This window comes from Copadichromis virginalis, linkage group LG11 (assembly GCF_057382275.1).
Source record: "Copadichromis virginalis isolate Kocher_CV1m ecotype Utaka linkage group LG11, C_Virginalis_male_GT1.1, whole genome shotgun sequence".
NCBI classification, from domain to species: domain Eukaryota; kingdom Metazoa; phylum Chordata; class Actinopteri; order Cichliformes; family Cichlidae; genus Copadichromis; species Copadichromis virginalis.
This window is the reverse complement of record NC_140628.1, coordinates 18,824,000-18,842,433: the sequence shown is the minus strand read 5'-3', so window position 1 is coordinate 18,842,433 and position 18,434 is coordinate 18,824,000. Positions and strand designations below refer to the sequence as shown.

General features: G+C 44.1%; 1 protein-coding gene across 6 annotated transcripts in view; it reads right to left on the bottom strand.

Moving 5' to 3' along the window:
* Positions 1-18,434, bottom strand: part of rims2a (regulating synaptic membrane exocytosis 2a) — a 158,206-nt gene that overhangs the window by 5,845 nt on the left and 133,927 nt on the right. Inside the window, exon 1 of one of the 6 annotated variants that reach the window (XM_085473453.1) lies at positions 642-1,310. The exons of the other annotated variants lie outside the window; for them this stretch is intronic. Coding sequence (XP_085329579.1) covers positions 642-786 — 145 coding nt within the window. The 5' untranslated portion in view covers positions 787-1,310. Of the gene's footprint in view, positions 1-641; positions 1,311-18,434 lie in introns of those variants that run through there. 6 annotated transcript variants of the gene reach the window in all.

The window sequence follows — 18,434 nt, the reverse complement described above, 5'->3', positions numbered from 1 at the left end:
ATAAATACACACAGTAGGCGTTACGCTACCTTTTAGGAAATTTGAAGTGACAGTCAGAACAACGTTGTGGTTCTAAGCAAAAAGAAAAAGAAGCACTACTTCCAACTAAATACTAAAGAGGGATTCATTCCAAATACAGAGTCCTTTGTTTTCATCCACAGAATCAGAGTCACAGTCATGCGGGGCAAATTAGGTTTTTAGACCAGCGTGAGTGCCATTTGTAAGCAAACAGACCGGTTCCATTTTGACAACACCACCATTGGTGGCAGCAGCAACAACAGATGCAGAAAGAAGTGTGACTGGCCCACAACTAACTGATGATAAACTGACCACCCACAGATGAAATTGCACATTAAGCTTTATGTCATCATATAACCAGATCATGCACAGTATGGACAGCTCAAGCCTTATAACACATTACACTTACTGAAATAGACTAATTGAGCTAAACATCCTAATTGAGCTAATAACATTTCTGAACTTTCCAACGTCCCAGTTCTCTCCCATGCCAGTACCTCTGCAGCTTCCCTCTCATCCTAAATCTATCTCCCCTTGCTCACCGCCATCTTTTAGTTTAAGCCGCACTGTTTACCCCCCAGCAGGAAGCTTTGGCTGTGACATTTCCCCGCCTGTCATCTTACCTCCGTCCTCCTCATCAAAGGAGTTCATGCAGGGGAAATAGACAGCCAACGCTTCGAATGATGCTGACAGGCTCATCTTGCTCTGGGAACACTGGATACGCATCCCAGGAGCCGGAGGAGAGGTATCGTTCCCCTGCCTGCCCATGGTGACTGGTGGCTGTCCTCCTCAATGCGGTGAATTCGATGCTCAAGGCGTCAGCTTTGCCCTTTCTGGCTGATAAAAGCTTTAAAATGTATCTCCAATCTATACTATTCGATGGATTCCTAAGGCTAGCAGTAGAAGATGCTCTGCTGTAACAGGAGAGGGATCTGGCATCTAGTCTATCCCTAGATGCTCTGCTGACTGCATCCTAGGTAGAGCTTTGGAAAAACGCTGCTTCAGTAGTCAAGTCTTGTGCTGTCTGGGTCTGACGTTCCTGCTGCACCTCTTTCTTCAGGGGGGGAGGGGAGAGCGCTGCATTGCGCTCCGCCAATCAGAGGGCCGGGCTGCTCAGACGCACCTCGGCAGGCTCTGCGGGTGAACAAGCTCTACCCAGAGATACTGATCCCCCCCTCCTCCCTAACCCACTCCGTTTCTCAGCAGTATTTTTTTTTCATACCCTTACTTTTGTCATTTGCTTTTTCATTTTTCTCTCTGCGCTTGTTCTTTTGTTCCCTTTGTTCCGTTCATCACTACTATTTTCCTTTTTTCCCATCCTCTACCTCCCACCCCTCCCTCTCCCCCCATTTTGTGCACACAGGCCAGTGAAAATAAGCTGCCATTAGGCCTGCCAACAGTCCTGCTACTTGATGAGAACGTACGAGCCACATGGCGATCACTCAAAGTTCACGTGCCAAACTCTGCTCCTTCACTTTACTCTTTTCCACGGTCGTGATTTCACAGCTGTGTTGCGTTAGGAGGAGTTCTGTTTCTCACAGACAAGAAAGTCAACGAAAGGGAAAAACAACGTTAAAAGCTCGACCTGAAACCCCTCTCGTCTGTCGTCCCTTTGTGGCACAGCCACGTTACAAGAAAGTATGGCTCTCGTCATCCATCACAAACTTTTAAACAGCCACAAAGACTCTTTGTTTGAATTAGAGCCTCACATTTCTAAATATTAACTTTTCTTTTTCTTCATTCCATTTCTGCCATTTGTGGACAGCTGGGGTCAGCTTATTTTAAACAGTTGAGAGCCAAGAGACTCAACAGCGTTGCTCGCTGAAAGGACTTCTTCACCGGTGGTCCTTCAAGTGGCTCATGAATGTACCACCGGCATCGGCTGTGAGTGATACCTCAAAGCAAATGCACGACTTTCAGCCGAACTCCAGCTTCTCTGGTAGCTGTCACCACCGCATTAGGTTCAAGCATAAATCCTGAGAAACTGTGCTGCCCCGACATGCTGCCAGCAGTCCTGCTTTTTTGTTCTCAATATGAATGTGGCAGAATAGGCGCAGGACAAGACAATTATGGCACTTTCTTTGCACCACGGTAAATATAGGAAGCTCCCTGTGGTGTTACTGCAGAGGCAAAAGTTCCTCTCTCTGAGACACTGCAACCTACTTCCACGAAGGAGCCACTTAATGTCCATTTGCGGGTTTCATCTAGGTCACCACTGACAAAACAACTCTTCACGTTTACCGCCACAGGGGGAATCGGAGAAGAGCACACAGTTATAATACAAACACTTGATTTAATATGAACCACAAACTCATTTAAGGATCAGGTAGGCGCTTCTCTGAATTCAAACCGTGAGAATGTTTAAACTTTTATCAGAAAACTTCTGATCTTTGCCCTCATGATGATGATGTAGCTCTGTGTTTCTGATCGTTGATCCAGGCTCAGAGGTTATCTTCTCCGTGTGATGAATTCAACTTTCTTTGGTGGTTATTTTGCTGCTTCTAAGAGAAGGCTGACATTTTTTTATTAAAGTGATTTTAAAGCTATGAATTGGATGATGCTGAATGATTTTGGTCATCTCCTGCTAAGTTCTAGATCAGGGGGTGTCAAACATAAGGACCAGGGGCCTTAATCAGCCCAGCAGAGACTCTAAGCCAGCCCACTCAATGGCTTTAGAAAATATGGTGGACGAAAGTTTTGGACTTTTTCCTTCTGATATAGACATGCCACACCAAAGTAATTCAATTACTGAATTACTTTCCTGTTTTTTCACAATCTGCTATAGAAAAATCTTATTTTCTACCTATTCCTTACACTTTTAGCCCAAAGAGTCATGCTGACAGATTTCTTTCATTTACTACAACACCATTAAACGTATAACACAAAGGGGAATTTTACTGGTCGGGTTGACCTAAATTCAAACTTGGCTTTATGTGGCTCACTATGTAAAATGAGTTTGATATCCCTGCTTTAGATAAACTCAAAGCCAGCAGGTCAAAAACCTAATTAGTCTAATCACTGAGTTTATGAACAGATATGAGTTCAAGTTGTTTAAATAAGTGGAGATATTGCTGGCATGTGACTAGAAATTTGTATGATATGAATTTAATCTTTTTAATTTTTATCTTTTTAAGAAACCTGGAACTATGTTTTCCAAGCAGTTTAATTTAACTGAGGCCTCAGACGCACATGGCAACCTTCAATCACTGGGGAAAATCGTACCAATAGGTTGGCAAGTGGTTGCTTGAGGTTGTTGACTGTCTCTGGCTGAAGTCAGTCAGAAAGAGGAACAATCTCAGTTTCACCACTGCTAAAAAAGTAGTTGGGAAGTAGTTTACAAGTTGGAAACCAGTTTCAAACAGATCAGGGAATACGTGTATTCCCCCCCTAAGTCACCAATCTTTAGGACAGGGTGACTGGAGTTTCACAATCAATTTCACAGTAATGGCCAGCAACCTGTAGCAACCTCTGGCAACTTTTTATTCCTTAGCAACTGGTGATTACTGTGGCGGGGCGTGGTTTGCGATGCTGCTACAGGTGCAATGGACGCACCTGCGCAGCATCTGCAATCACTCCACGCCAGCTTAAAAGTCGGGACTCTGAATTAAGGTTGTTGTTATGTTGAGCTGGCAGCGGGAGAGCTGCAGCTCTGTGTGTCCAACAACCGATGAAATAAACATGATTAAAATGCCACTGGGTCTGCCGTGTATGTTTACAATTACCAACCAGTCTCGATCCTTGTGCAATTGGGGCCTAAACTCCATATCTACCTTAGGTGGTTCAACTCCCTCCAATGTAAAGTAACTGGTCAGTTGTACTAATTTAAAGTAGATTCCTTAACAAAGACTGTAAGGATACCTGTGTGTCTGAATTCAGCTTTGCTTTGTCCATGTAGAGCCACACAGAGATGTTAGCAAACTTTTGGCCAAGGACTTAAATACAAAAAACTGCAGTAAAATGTTTTAGCATTAACAATGAAATATGGTCAGTGTATTTCACTCGTATGACCTGCTTAATTATATTAGCTGGACCAAAAACAGGGGAAGCAATTTGTAAAGCGGCGTATGCACCAAAACCCTGCTAGAGGAATATTTCTAAGGAAAGCACATTAGGACTGCTAATAGCTGAATGCTAATCACGGTTTCCTCTACAGTAGCAATTCGTCACTCTATTCAGTGATTTTTACTAACAGTAGCAAACAGAAGTAGACAGAACCTATAACGGGCCTGCTGTTTTATTGGCAGTAAAACATAATTGTGTCTTGATGCCAGAGTGTAAATGTAAGAGAGTGTAAGTGCAAATATTAATGGATTGACTAAAAAAAATAAGGCATTCATGATTACTCCCTTAATTCAGTCACATGTTTTGGAGTGTGAGGTTCTCTGTAGATTCCTTTACAGTATCACCGTTAAGTATAGTGCTAAACTCGTCACTTGGCTTCTCTGGTATGTTTCTGCTAGAGCAAAAAAAGGTCATTAGAATTGTACTTGTACTGTGAGGTAGACTGAAGCCAGACACAGACAATACGGAACTACCAGAGCTGCAAAAAGATATAGTAAGTGCCCTTACTCATTAACTGCTTAAGAGAAAGTGGTGATTCACGTCATGGCTTTGCCAAAACAATAACAGCAGACCACAATAATTCTTCTCTCCTCTGTAGCTGGCTCGTGCGCACGTGTCTCCAGCAATGCATTAGACACGTGTGGATAACTTCAAATTTTGTATCTTGGGCACAGTTTATTGTTATCTGTCCACCCACAACCAGTGACATAGTGAAAGAAAGAGGCATTGCAACAATTTTCACTTCACCTGACACGCACAGCAACTGGAGACAAAAATATGCTTAATTACAGTCAACATTAATCTGCTTAATGCAGCACGTGGATGCGTGTTCACGGACTGTGAAAACAGAGTTTGCATCAAGTACGAAAAGAAACTTTGAAACTTTTATTTGCTGGGTAATACAGATCATGCTTAACAAAAAAAGGACTTCATTACAGATCAGAGCATTTTAAACACGCTCAGCAATGTGTTGGTAGTAAGAGTGTAGTTAGAATCTAGGTCGCGTCACTAGACCTTTAGCTGCTTTACCTCTTTATTAAAAACACGTGGCTGCAGTTACCAAGACCAGATTGCATGTTAGATAAATGACGTGCCGAAAGACTTCAGGAGCCAATATTGGCTGGCCTTTCTATTAAACGTTGACGTGATCGGGGTGCCAGTTAAACAAGACATCAGACCTTTAGCTCATGTGATTTAGAATTAAAGTATTTGACACTCCTTCCTCTAAAAGCATCTCCATCTTAGGTCATAAGCGTACTACTCTCTGATTTCACAACACTGTGACTAATGCTGGTTAACACTGAACATATCTTGCTTTGCTCTATACTATGATAAATCTGCCAGACAATGACCACACAACTGGAAATCACAAGCACCTCAGAAGGCAGGAATGTGAAGAATCTACAACATAGGACCGTAATATCCCAGAAGTCCTTGTGTACAATCTGCCTGAGAGGTGGCGGGACTAACAGGCCAAAGCCTTCAGAAGTCTTGATGTGATTGATGAGCTCAGACCAGGCCAAGCATCAGACAGCAACTCTGACCCTGCACACTGTAAACAGAGCTTAATGGAGGGCTCTAACACTTTCCCTCACATGCATGGACGTAGGCAAACAGACACCAATAAGCATGTGAATATGTACACAAGGATACAGTGCAAAGGTAGATAAACACGCTTGCTACAAAAACAGCTTTCCCTCCTGTGTCTCAGTCAAATATAATGAGGAATGTGAAGCTATGTGTGATGTCCAATCTCACCTCACATTATATTAAAGCTGCATCCAGAATATCTTTGGCTACTACACATAAAGACACAATCTTGACATGTACACAGTACAAAAAAACCCCCAAAACAAATCTTTAGCTTTCTTAAGGTTCCTCTTTTTTAAAAATAGCATGATGCTAACATTGTCTGGACACAGTTGTTATGTCTGCACGCAAAGAAACAATTTACTGAAATATGAATATGAAAAGGCCCAGTCAAACTTAAAACCTTAAATGGCTGAACACTTCATAAAAATGCATAACGCAATCAAAAGTGCTCAAAATAAAATAATGTTCCACCTCAAGTTGTTTACTACATATGAAAGGAGACTCCACTCACACATGTATACACAGCGTTTCCTGCTCTTCACTTTGCACCTTAGGTAGAAGTTGTCAGGCTAAAGGCAATATTTAAAACAGGCTCTGCAGGTGACGTTTGAACAGTTTGTCCCCTGGCTGCCTCCATCCACTCAGTGGTGCAAACACTGAAGCAACAACAGATGGAAAACTCATTAGAAAGAGAAAGAAGATCCAAATACGATCTGATAGAAACTGCTGACATCTCTTACGGTCACAACAAACTACTGTCATATGCAATATGTTCCTTAGATTGCAAAAATTGCAACAATTATATTACTACAGCTTATTTACCTCTCAGACTGAAAGAGGAAATAAGTTGCTTTAACCACTTTTATAAAACACAGAAGCATCCAGCCCAGACTCTATGACTACCCTTACCACAGTATTTTTCCAGTACATGCCTCATCAGACTTCCTCTCTGACTGACAGCTACATTTAAAGAAAAAAAAACAACAATCAGGAGAGGAAGTACAGTATTTTTAGCAATGCCTAAAAATCTAAAAATGCATTGTGTAAGTTCTATTTTAGCTCTGCTCGGGCGGGAGCGAAGAATGTGCTGTGCTTGAACTGCGAGACGTGGCAGTACAAGTGTATTCTTAAACTGCGTCCAAGCTTCAAATTCAGGCAAGGGAGACATATGGCTGAGGAGTGTGAGTCACACCGCAGGTAAAAGCACCGTGCAGCTGATGGAGCAGGGAATGGGCAGAAGATGAGTCAACGGCTTTAAACCTGAGCTCACTGAGATGCTGCCTGAAGACAAATAATCTTTGACTCAAACATATAACATACCAGTAGGGATGGGTATCGTTTAGGATTTATCCGATACCAGTACCAAACCGGTACTTTTGACATGGTGTCGGTGCTTAAACGGTGCTCGAACCGGTGCTTAAAGAATGGAGAACACAAACTTTGTCCAAAAACCTCTCATGTTTAGCTGTTTTTTTGTAAAAAGATAACAATGTTAGCCTTTTCTGCAGCTATAGGGCATATATGGTATCACTCTTAGCTGGAAGCAGTGCTTAAACAATAGAAAAAACACAATCTTTGTCTAAAAACCTCTCGTGTTTAACTGTTTCCCACTTTTTCTTTGGTCATTTTAGCCTTTTTGGCCAGGGTGAAGGGAGCATCTGCCATCAAACAAGAAGACAGCCGTATGTAACTACGACGGTGTTTGCTAGTTCACCTTACATGCATTCATGTAATAACGTGGTTATTCTACTCAACGTAAATTACACACGAACAACATTAAGCTACTCACGCAGAGAAGAACGGCTGCTGCTGCATCATCATCCGTCATCATTTCTGCTACACTGGCAGGGCTAGGGGCCAGGACTCTCCTCTTCGGGTTTTTGGGGGATGTTGCTAACTCCGGGTCCGATAACAGGCACCACAACCGCAGTAGATGTGCACGGTGTGAGGTCTCGCAGCAAGCTATCAAATACGGTGCATTTCTCGGCTTTTAACAAAATGCTATAGGTTGCCAGGTGTTTCATCAGATTCGAGGTGTTACCTCCTTTGACAGTATCACAGTGTCACCTTAAAGCACTTGTTGCAGGCTGCTGAGTTTGCATCTTTTTGCTGTGAAGTACAGCCAGACTTTTGACCGCTTCGCCTTGGGCATTTTTAATCTGTAGCTCTGCTCTAAAAGAACGTACGTACCTGGGCCCGCCTACTATCCTCGGAAACGTAAAATGATTGGCTAGAATCCAAAGTGTATGACATCTCAGGAAAAAAAAGCACCGAAATAAAGCACTGAAATGTGTGCTCCTTTTCGGTCTGGTTACTACCGTTTATGTCAGAACCGGTGCCATACCGGTACCCATCCCTACATACCAGTCATGTGAATGGCTGAGTCCACCCAAACTTTTGACTGATACTGTTTATTTACAACACTCAGCATTTTTTTTAAAAGTTGTAAAAATCATGTGTACTTTCATCCTTCAAGGGTCACTGTGTGTTTTTAGTCTACTCAAAGCAGAAAATCACTGAACATGATAATGAAACTTCCCATATGGAAAAGAAATAGAAAAAACTTATAAAAGATTTGCTTAAGATTTGGCTTACTTCATATAGTGAATCATATAAGGCTTATATGATTTACTCATGAAAGTAGCCACTTTCTCATTACTTTCATATATTGTTTTAGTAAGTATCCAAAACATACGTTTCATTTATAGAATTTTTCAAGGGATCTTATATCTGTTTTCACTCTTGTATGCTTTTCATACAAGTTTCACACAAGACAGATACAAACCTTATAAGATTTATATATATCTTTTCCATATGGGTTAAAAGAAATTAAATTTAATTGAAAAGCTTTTATTGTGTAGATTCTTTATTGTTCAAGGTTAAAACATTTTGAAATAACTCGCTAATTTCCTGAAGCTTAATTGCTTAATAGTCTAGCACTGGCAGCTCTTCATATTTTCTTTAGATCACAACTGAATTATGCAACGCTTAAACAGCACAACAAGTGGCGGGAATGAGAATCAGCACTGGTCCATCTACGCCCCCACCCTCACCTATGGTCACAGGCTTTGAGTAGTGACCAAAAGAGGGAGAGCAAGAGATAAAAGTGGTGGAAATGAGCTTTCTCCAAAGGGTGGCCTTTGCCTTAGAGATAGGGTGAGGAGTTCAGCTATCCAGAAGGGGCTCAGAGTCGAGCCGCTACTCCTCGACATCGAAAGGACTGAGTTGAGATGGTTTGGGCAACTGACAAGGATGCCTACTGGGTGAGGTGTTCTGGACATGTCCCACTGGGGGAGAGACAATGGGGCACACCCAGGACACATTGGAGAGATTATATCTCTTGACTGGCCTGGGAATGCCTTTGCGTTCCGAGTGGACAAACTGGAGGAGGCTGCTGCCTCAGCGTCCCGGTCCCAGATAAGCAGAAGTAAATGGATGGATGGATGAATAAAGAGCACATTAAGAAAAAAACCATCTTCAAAACAAGAACATTGGCTGATAGCTTAGAAAGGACAAAATACACTGTCTGCTGGGAGAGACACCATGTCCTGCACACACTCAGTGTGAAAACAATCTGTTTAGTCCGCCACCTCGGAAATTCACATCACAGCTTATGAATAAACAATATGACTGAGTGATCATTTACAGTCAGAACACCCAATCCCCCCACCACACACACACACACACACACACACACACACACACACACACACACACACACACACACACACAAAGAGCATATACTTCTCTTAGCTGATATCTGTGCACTCTTAAACTGTTTTTCAGACATTAACTTTAGACAATCTCAGCAGTCAAGGGTCAGGATTATGTCCATAGTTGTTCTTTTGCATATGAAATAGTCCCCTTCACATGTGTTTGTGTTACCATTAATACTCTGTATTGGTTGAAGTAGCTGCCTGGAAGGAGTGTGCAGCAGGCAGGCCACAGGATGCCCAGTTGCTAGCAATGAATAAACCAGACAGGTATTAGCTGTTCACACATCAATAGCTGGCAGCTTGGGAACTGGCAGGTTAAAGACCAGCTTGTGTGTGATCCAGCTGTGCAGGAGGTTTGCCATGTTCCCTTCTGCTAGTTAGGTCTTAGAAAAGTTCAGGACTGTTGCGTAAGTGTGAAAACAACTTTAGCACATAAGTGGACGTCAGTTCCAGCACCAGGAAGTGTGACAGTGTAATATTATGGTAAATGGCCTGTATTTGTATAGCGCTTTTACTTAGTCCCTATGGACCCCAAAGTGCTTTACACTACATTCAGTCATCCACACATTCACACACTGGTGATGGCAAGTTACATTGTAGCCACAGCTGCCCTGGGATGCACTGACAGAGGCGTGGCTGCCAGACACTGGCACCACCGGGCCCTCTGACCACCACCAGTAGGCAACGGGTGAAATGTCTTGCCCAAGGACACAACAACCGAGACTGTTGGAGCCGGGGCTCGAACCGAACCGATTACAAGACGAACTGCCAACTCTTGAGCCACGATCTCATAATATAATGAGAAAACGCATTAGGGTTTCATCTTAATCAACTATACAACCATCACCCGTTTACACTACACACTGTAAAACGTGTATAACACACTGTAACAGACTTAAGACCCATCCAATTACGAAGCAAATCACTGGGTAGCTGACATTTAAGTCACTAGTGGCTGCTCTGTTTGTGTATTGTAGGTAAATGTCTTCTGTATTTCCATTCAGTCAGGTTGGTAAACAGCTGCATTAGAAGTCACTTCAAATGCCTCAGAGATAAGATCAATTTAATTCAATACCTGCTTGCTTTGCATCAGTTATAAGTTGCTAAGTTTCACTGACGTTTTATGATCTCCGATGGCCACGTCAATGCATGCCTTTTACTTTGTGTACGCTAGTTGGGGGATAATATAATTAAAGTGTGAGTTTAAGTATCATCCCAAGTGAGACAGAACACAAAGGGACTTCATTAAAGTTCATTAAAACAATTTTTTCAGGGTAATTTACACTGTAGGGACTTGGCAGCTGGGATTTATTTGTTATGGACATCATGTAATGAAGATATAAAACTGACATCTGGTGCATACAACAACCAGCCATGAGAAATCCGTACTGTCAACTGCAGAGGGTAAACCTTAACAACTTCCAGACCAACTTCAGTACTAACTGCAGAAGCACTATAATGGACACCCATGAACGCTGTGCCTGTAAATGTTGGTGGCGTAAAGCTTTAGGGCTACTCGGGTAAGCCTGACTGAATAAGCGCAGACTTCACAGATGGACGACCGTGTTCAGTCATTAGATGAAAACTGTCAATTACATAATGCTGCCTCTTGCTCAGTTAAAGCACTAGTAAACTGAATCTGCTGAACAACTTTTAACAACAGGATGTTTCATCATCATCCATTGCCATTTCTGAGTCATGTGTGGAAATGAGGGTTTTATTTTTATTGTCTGCTGCATGTCGATTACTGGACCTACTGCTGACCATCATGACTCATTCTTGCAGCTGATTCATGAAACAAATCTGAAACTTTCAAAAGCCTCATCCTACCTAAAGTAGATCAGCAGTTATTTAGGTCAATGCAAAGATGACTTGTCTGAGTGCCTGGACTGATTAACAACCATGAAGCCGCTTTTGAATTGTTGAAATCGAGAATGATGGAGGACACGCAGGGGAAAAAGAACAGCTAGAAGAGATGGTAGAGGGAATAATGAAGGAGGTTAGAGAAAGATGGGTAGAAAACACAATAATGATAGAGATATAATAAGATCAAGAAGATCTGAAAGACTAGGTGAGGCAGAAAGAGGGTTGGGGCTGTACCTGTGCTGCTGTGTTCCATTCATGCATCACTCTGAGAGCAGTGTGTCTGCGCCGGCCCCCTAGGAGATTAATTAGCAGCCTCAGCTAGCAGAGGAGCTGCTGAGATAGGCACCCAGCTTAACACCGAAGATAAATTACCTTGGCTGAAAGCTCAAAGTTCAGCTATTTCACCACATACAAAAACAGACTGAGGATTTTGGAGGTCCAAAACTGCGTCAGTACCTGGTGTAATAGGAGGGAGAAAGGGGGGCAGCCATCGCTTTCTTTCTATACTGTATACATTCGGCTATAGGTTCACTCAAAGATTAGTACTCAAAGCAAAGTTTTGAATCTTTTACTGACCAGACTCAAGCCGCTGAATATTTCAACTCTTCATGGATGAAATATCTCCATATAAATCTTCATTAGTCAGTTACCCAGCTATGTGACTGCAGAATCAGGTGCACTATCAACATTAAATCTGAGGTCACCAAAATAATTCAGTTTCTAGGAGCAAAAATAGGACGGTTACATGACAAGATGTTTACAGATAACTTTTAGAGCATCAAAAGAAATGTCTTAGGGAGAAACATTATAAAATAACTATAAAAAAAAGAACAGACACTTCAATTTATCTCCAGATTTTTAAAAAGAGAAGGTCAAATCTGGTCAGGTTTCTTTCAGGGTCGTAAGAAAAAATAAATAAATTGCTGGAACACTCCAGGCTGCATTCAGGGGAACAGGAAACTAGATGTTACTGACAACGTATCATATAACATACTTAAATCCCTCCCACTGATTCCACATATTCCTTATTTCTATATCACTGCAGGCTACCTCGGCCACTGTTGCCTTTTTTGTTTGACTGATCATCATCTCAGCCTTAATACTTAGAGGCCGGTGGTGAGTCACAAAGATCGCTGTGCAACTGCATGTGAAACATAATGAGGACAGGTGGGGGTGGGGAGACACAAGAGAAATTTATTATCAGGTAAAACGCTACCAGCCATGCTACAAAAATGGTTTCAGGGGCTTAATGAGTATGAAGTGTTTTATAAAGCCATTACCTCACATCAGCTAAAGTTGTAAACAACTGGAACAAAATTTGTTTTTTTATTTAAAGTGGATTCACAACACCATAAGGCTGAAAACAATATTTAAAATTAAAATATTAACAAACAGAAAAAGGAAGGAATGAAAAAGCATCCCACCTGCAGATCAGCAGCACAGATAGCAATTACACTGAAATTACAGGCTGCCCTCTTCAGAGGCGAGTTGGAAGGAAAATTTATGAAGAAATACACATGTGGTGAAAGTATGTAGATGGATTTCCAATAAGCTTGCAACATTAGACTGTTTAACTATCTGCTTTTTTTTATCTGCATGGAAGCTGCTTTACTGAGGTGTTTAGGAAATAAACGGCATCTCTGTCAAGCTTAAAACATAATGCACATACACTCAACAAAAATATAAACGCAACACCTTTGTTACTGCTCCCATTCCCCATGGGATGGACGTAGAGACCTAAAATTCATTCCAGATACACAATATAACCATCCCTCCCAAACAGTGGTCACAAATCAGTCCAAATGTGTGGTAGTGGGCACATCTGCTATATTGAGATAATCCATCCCACCTCACAGGTGTGCCACAGCAGGATGCTGATCTGACATCATGAGTAGTGCACAGGTGTACCTCAGACTGCCCACAACAAAAGGCCACCCTGGAATGTGCAGTTTTGTCTCACAGCAAAATGCCACAGATGCCACAGCAATGAGGGAGCGTGCAATTGGCATGCTGACAGCAGGAATGTCAACCAGATCTGTCGCCCGTGCATTGAATGTTCATTTCTCAACCATAAGCCGTCTCCACAGGCGTTTCAGAGAATATGGCAGCACATCCAACCGGCCTCACAACCGCAGACCTCGTGTAACCACACCAGCCCAGGACCTCCACATCCAGCAGGTTCACCTCCAAGAATGTCCCAGTTCTTGCATGGCCAGCATACTCACCGGACATGTCACCCATTGAGCATGTTCGGGATGTGCTTGACCGGCGTATACGACAGCGTGTACCAGTTCCCACGAATATCCAACAACCTCGCACAGCCATTGAAGTGGAGTGGACCAACATTCCACAGGCCACAATTGACAATCTGATAGACTCCATGCGACGATGTGTTGCACTGCATGAGGCAAATGGTGGTCACACCAGATACTGACCGGTTCTGGGTCCCCAGACCCCCAATAGCGCAAAAAACTGCACATTCCAGGGTGGCCTTTTGTTGTGGGCAGTCTGAGGTACACCTGTGCACTACTCATGATGTCAGATCAGCATCCTGATGTGGCACACCTGTGAGGTGGGATGGATTATCTCAATATAGCAGATGTGCCCACTACCACACATTTGGACTGATTTGTGACCACTGTTTGGGAGGGATGGTTATATTGTGTATCTGGAATGAATTTTAGGTCTCTACATCCATCCCATGGGGAATGGGAGCAGTAACAAAGGTGTTGCGTTTATATTTTTGTTGAGTGTAGAAGAAAGGATCCATCCATCCATCCATTTTCATCCGCTTTGTCCGGGGCCGGGTCGTGGGGGCAGCAGCCTAAGCAAAGAGGCCCAGACCTCCCTCTCCCCAGCCACCTCCTCCAGCTTATCTGGGGGAATACCAAGGCGTTCCCAGGCCAGCCGAGAGATATAATCTCTCCAGCGTGTCCTGGGTCTGCCCCGGGGCCTCCTCCCGGTGGGACATGCCTGGAACACCTCACCCAGGAGGCGCCCAGGGGGCATCCTTGTCAGATGCCCGAACCACCTCAGCTGGCTCCTTTCGATGTGGAGCAGCAGCTGCTCTACTCTGAGCCCCTCCCGGATGGCCGAACTTCTCACCCTATCTCTAAGGGAGAGGCCAGCCACCCTTCGGAGGAAGCTCATTTCTGCCGCTTGTATCCGCGATCTCGTTCTTTCGGTCACTACCCACAGCTCGTGGCCATAGGTGAGGGTAGGGACGTAGATCGACCGGTAAATTGAGAGCTTCGCTTTTACACTCAGCTCCCTCTTCACCACGACGGACCGGTGCAGCGTCCGCATTACTGCAGCTGCAGCCCCAATCCGTCTGTCGATCTCCGGCTCCCTTCTCCCATCACTCGCGAACAAGACCCCGAGATACTTGAACTCCTCCACTTGGGGCAGGAACTCATCCCCGACCCGGAGTGGGCACTCCACCCTTTTCCGGCTGAGAACCATGGCCTCAGATTTGGAGGTGCTGATCCTCATTCCCGCTGCTTCACACTCGGCTGCGAACCGCTCCAGTGCGAGCTGGAGGCCCTCACCCGATGAAGCCAACAGAACCACATCATCTGCAAAAATCAGAGATGAGATTCTGAGGCCACCAAAGCGAAAGCCCTCCGCCACTTGGCTGCGCCTAGAAATCCTGTCCATAAAAATTATGAACAGAACCGGAGACAAAGGGCAGCCCTGGCGGAGCCCATCACCCACCGGGAACGAGTCCGACTTATTGCCGGCAATGCGAACCAAGCTCTTGCAACGGTTGTATAGGGATCGAATGGCCCGTAGCAATGGGCCAGACACCCCATATTCCCGCAACACCTCCCACAGGACACCCCGAGGGACACGGTCGAATGCCTTCTCCAAGTCCACAAAACACATGTAGACTGGTTGGGCAAACTCCCATGCACCCTCAAGTATCCTGGAGAGGATAAAGAGCTGGTCCAGTGTTCCGCGACCAGGACGAAAACCGCATTGTTCCTCCTGTATCCGAGGTTCGACTAACGGACGAACTCTCCTTTCCAGCACCCTGGCATAGACTTTCCCAGGGAGGCTGAGGAGTGTGATCCCCCTGTAGTTGGAACACACCCTCCGGTCCCCTTTCTTGAAGATGGGGACCACCACCCCGGTCTGCCAGTCCACAGGTACTGCCCCTGATCTCCACGCAACATTGCAGAGGCGTGTCAACCAGGACAGCCCTACAACGTCCAGAGCCTTCCGGAACTCGGGGCGGACCTCATCAACACCAGGGGCTCTGCCACCAAGGAGTTGTTTAACTGCCTCAGTGACCTCGCCCCCGGAAATTGGCGGGTCATTCCCCTCATCCCCAGACTCTGCTTCCTCCTCGGAAGACGTGTCAGTGGGATTAAGGAGGTCCTCGAAGTATTCCTTCCACCGCCTGACAATTTTCTCAGTCGACGTCAGCAGCGCTCCGCCAGCACTATACACAGTGCAGGTAGAGCACCGCTTTCCCCTCCTGAGACGTCTGACGGTTTGCCAGAATCTCTTCGAGGCAGCCCGAAAGTCTTTTTCCATGGCCTCTCCGAACTCCTCCCACACCCGAGTTTTTGCTTCAGCCACTGCCCGAGCCGCATTCCGCTTGGCCTGTCGATACCTGTCGGCTGCCTCCGGAGTCCCACAGGCTAACCAAGCCCGATAGGACTCCTTCTTCAGCCTGGTGGCTCCCTTCACCTCTGGTGTCCACCATTTGGTTCGGGGATTACCACCACGGCAGGCACCAACCACCTTGCGGCCGCAGCTCAATGCAGCAGCTTCGGCAATGGAGACGCTGAACATGGTCCATTCGCACTCAATGTCCCCAGTCTCCCTCGGATAGAAGAAAGGATAAAAAAATAAATTAACATAATAAGTCAAGTTGATGATGTAAACTATCAAATAAACTCAACAATTCGCTGTTGCTTAGTAACAACATAGTATAACAAGAGCGAAAACCTCTGCCACTCTCCGGATAGTGTTTACTTGTAAGGGAATGATACTGTATTTTCTATATATTCATTTTTGTTAGCCTGTCCTGTCCAAGGTAGTTGGGATAGGCTCCAGCCCCCCGTGACCCTGACAAGGATAAGCCGTAGAGAAAGGATGGATATATTCATTTAGTCTTCTGCGTGTGGTAAAAAAAAAATCAGATAAGGGTACCGTGACAGATGTTTAGGTTGATTGCACAAACATTACGTAGGTTGAAATTTACTGATTTGTAAGTAACTGAACATGAATATCTTAAGCTTAATATTCAATATTATACTATAGTATATATAAAAACAGGCAGCTCGTTTTATTTCTCTCAACAATACGTTCTTTGATGATATAAAACATTTTTTAACCAATAGATCATTGAGTGGAGCTTGAAGACCTTGGTGGATGTGAGTCAAATTAGAATGACTTGTTAACGAGACCCCACTTTACACGTTTTATCAGAATTCATTCAAAACTTTTCGAGCTATCCTGCTTAACGACGCACACAAATACTGCCAGAAACATAACTTCATTGCAGGAGGTAATTATTTCTTCTTAACATCTAATTAACTAGTGATTAAAAAGCATTTCTTGATGCATTACTGAACCTGAGCCTGAATTAGAATCAGCTTAACTGGCCAAGCATGCAAGGACTGTGACTGTTTTCAGAATGAACACAAAGAAAAAGAGAAATAAACTCATAAAATTGACTCCCATGTGTCCACTGTTTGCTTTGTACTGCTCACTCAGTTCCTGTTACAACCCCGAGAACTAAGAAAGTAAATTTCCATCACTTCAGGTAGCATATTTATGCAGCAGTTAGCAGTTGTTGGTCTAAGCATATTAAAGCACTCCTACTTCCTGTAAAGTGTACCATCTTGCACTGTGGACCGAGAGAATGACGACTGAGAGCCAGAGCTGCCAAATTTGTACACACTACTCATGGCGGTCACCTGGGAGCACATCCATTCCACCTGACTAACCAGTGTTTGTCAAAGCCAGAGTCGTGCTGCTTGGCTGATCTACCCATCCCCCATTGGCACTGCACACACAACCCCCCCCCCCCCAAAAACAAAAAACAAAAAGAAAAATCAGCCATGCTTTTGAATGCACCTTTGAAACGGGCAAAGAGCCTCCCAGCACAGCGCACAACAAAGTAGGACACAAGGCAACTTAGCAGTGTACGTGCTGGTGCAGAAACAAATACAGATACTGAAAGGGAGATGCATGCACACTCTTACTAACTCCCTCTGATGCACTTAAAAGCAATGAGTAAAATATTGATAGCCCGAGGAGGTCCGGGCTGCTCAGTATGTGCTCTGTACGCACTAGGAAAGAAAGTATGTTCATGTGTCTGCTAAAATGAGTATCTTCAAAATCTGTATCCATATAAAAGTCAGAATAAATGCCATTTGTTTCTACTGGTCTCAAAATTGAACTTCAGAGGGTTCATCTTATTCAGCAACAAAAACCTTCTTCATTGTCAAAAACATTTGCATCTCCTAGCTATTATACGATAAAAATCGTATAATAGCTGCAAAGACGGGCTAATTGTCATATTGATGTGATTAACAGTTAGTACCGTTATTAACCCGCAGAGATAAGGCAGCAGCCCATGTGCCAGTTAAATCACGAGCCAGGGAGGGGTGGGGGACAGCACAACGCCACGTGAGCGTACCATCTCTCCACTTTCTCGCTCGTCCCTCCTCATCATACACATGCATTCACCCCCCTGCTGTGGTATTGGAGAAAGCGCTAATGGACAGAAGTGATTACTGGCCACCTTAAGGTTGAATAGGCGAGATGAATAGATACGGTCACAGCCTCGCAGGGGGAGTGGACGAATTGCCTGACCTTCGCATGAAAAGACCAGACTCCAATCTGTCATCCACAAACTTCGCTGCACACCACCTGCTAGGCTGTTTTTTCACACTGTGTGGCACCAGGTAATGAGCAATTTTGAAAAGAAAGCAAGATGGAAAAAAAACCAAACCCAAAAAACAGAACACCTTGCAAAGTGTAGAATAGCGAAAGCCCCTTTTCCACAGCAGAAAAATACACATTACTACTTTCAGCTACAACACACCCTTTCTTGTTCATATCTCGCACGTGCACGTGGTCTCACATGTTCTCACGTGCACCCGGAAACAAATACAACTGCAGATGGCAATAGTAAAAAAAAAAATCACAGTCAAAAGAGCA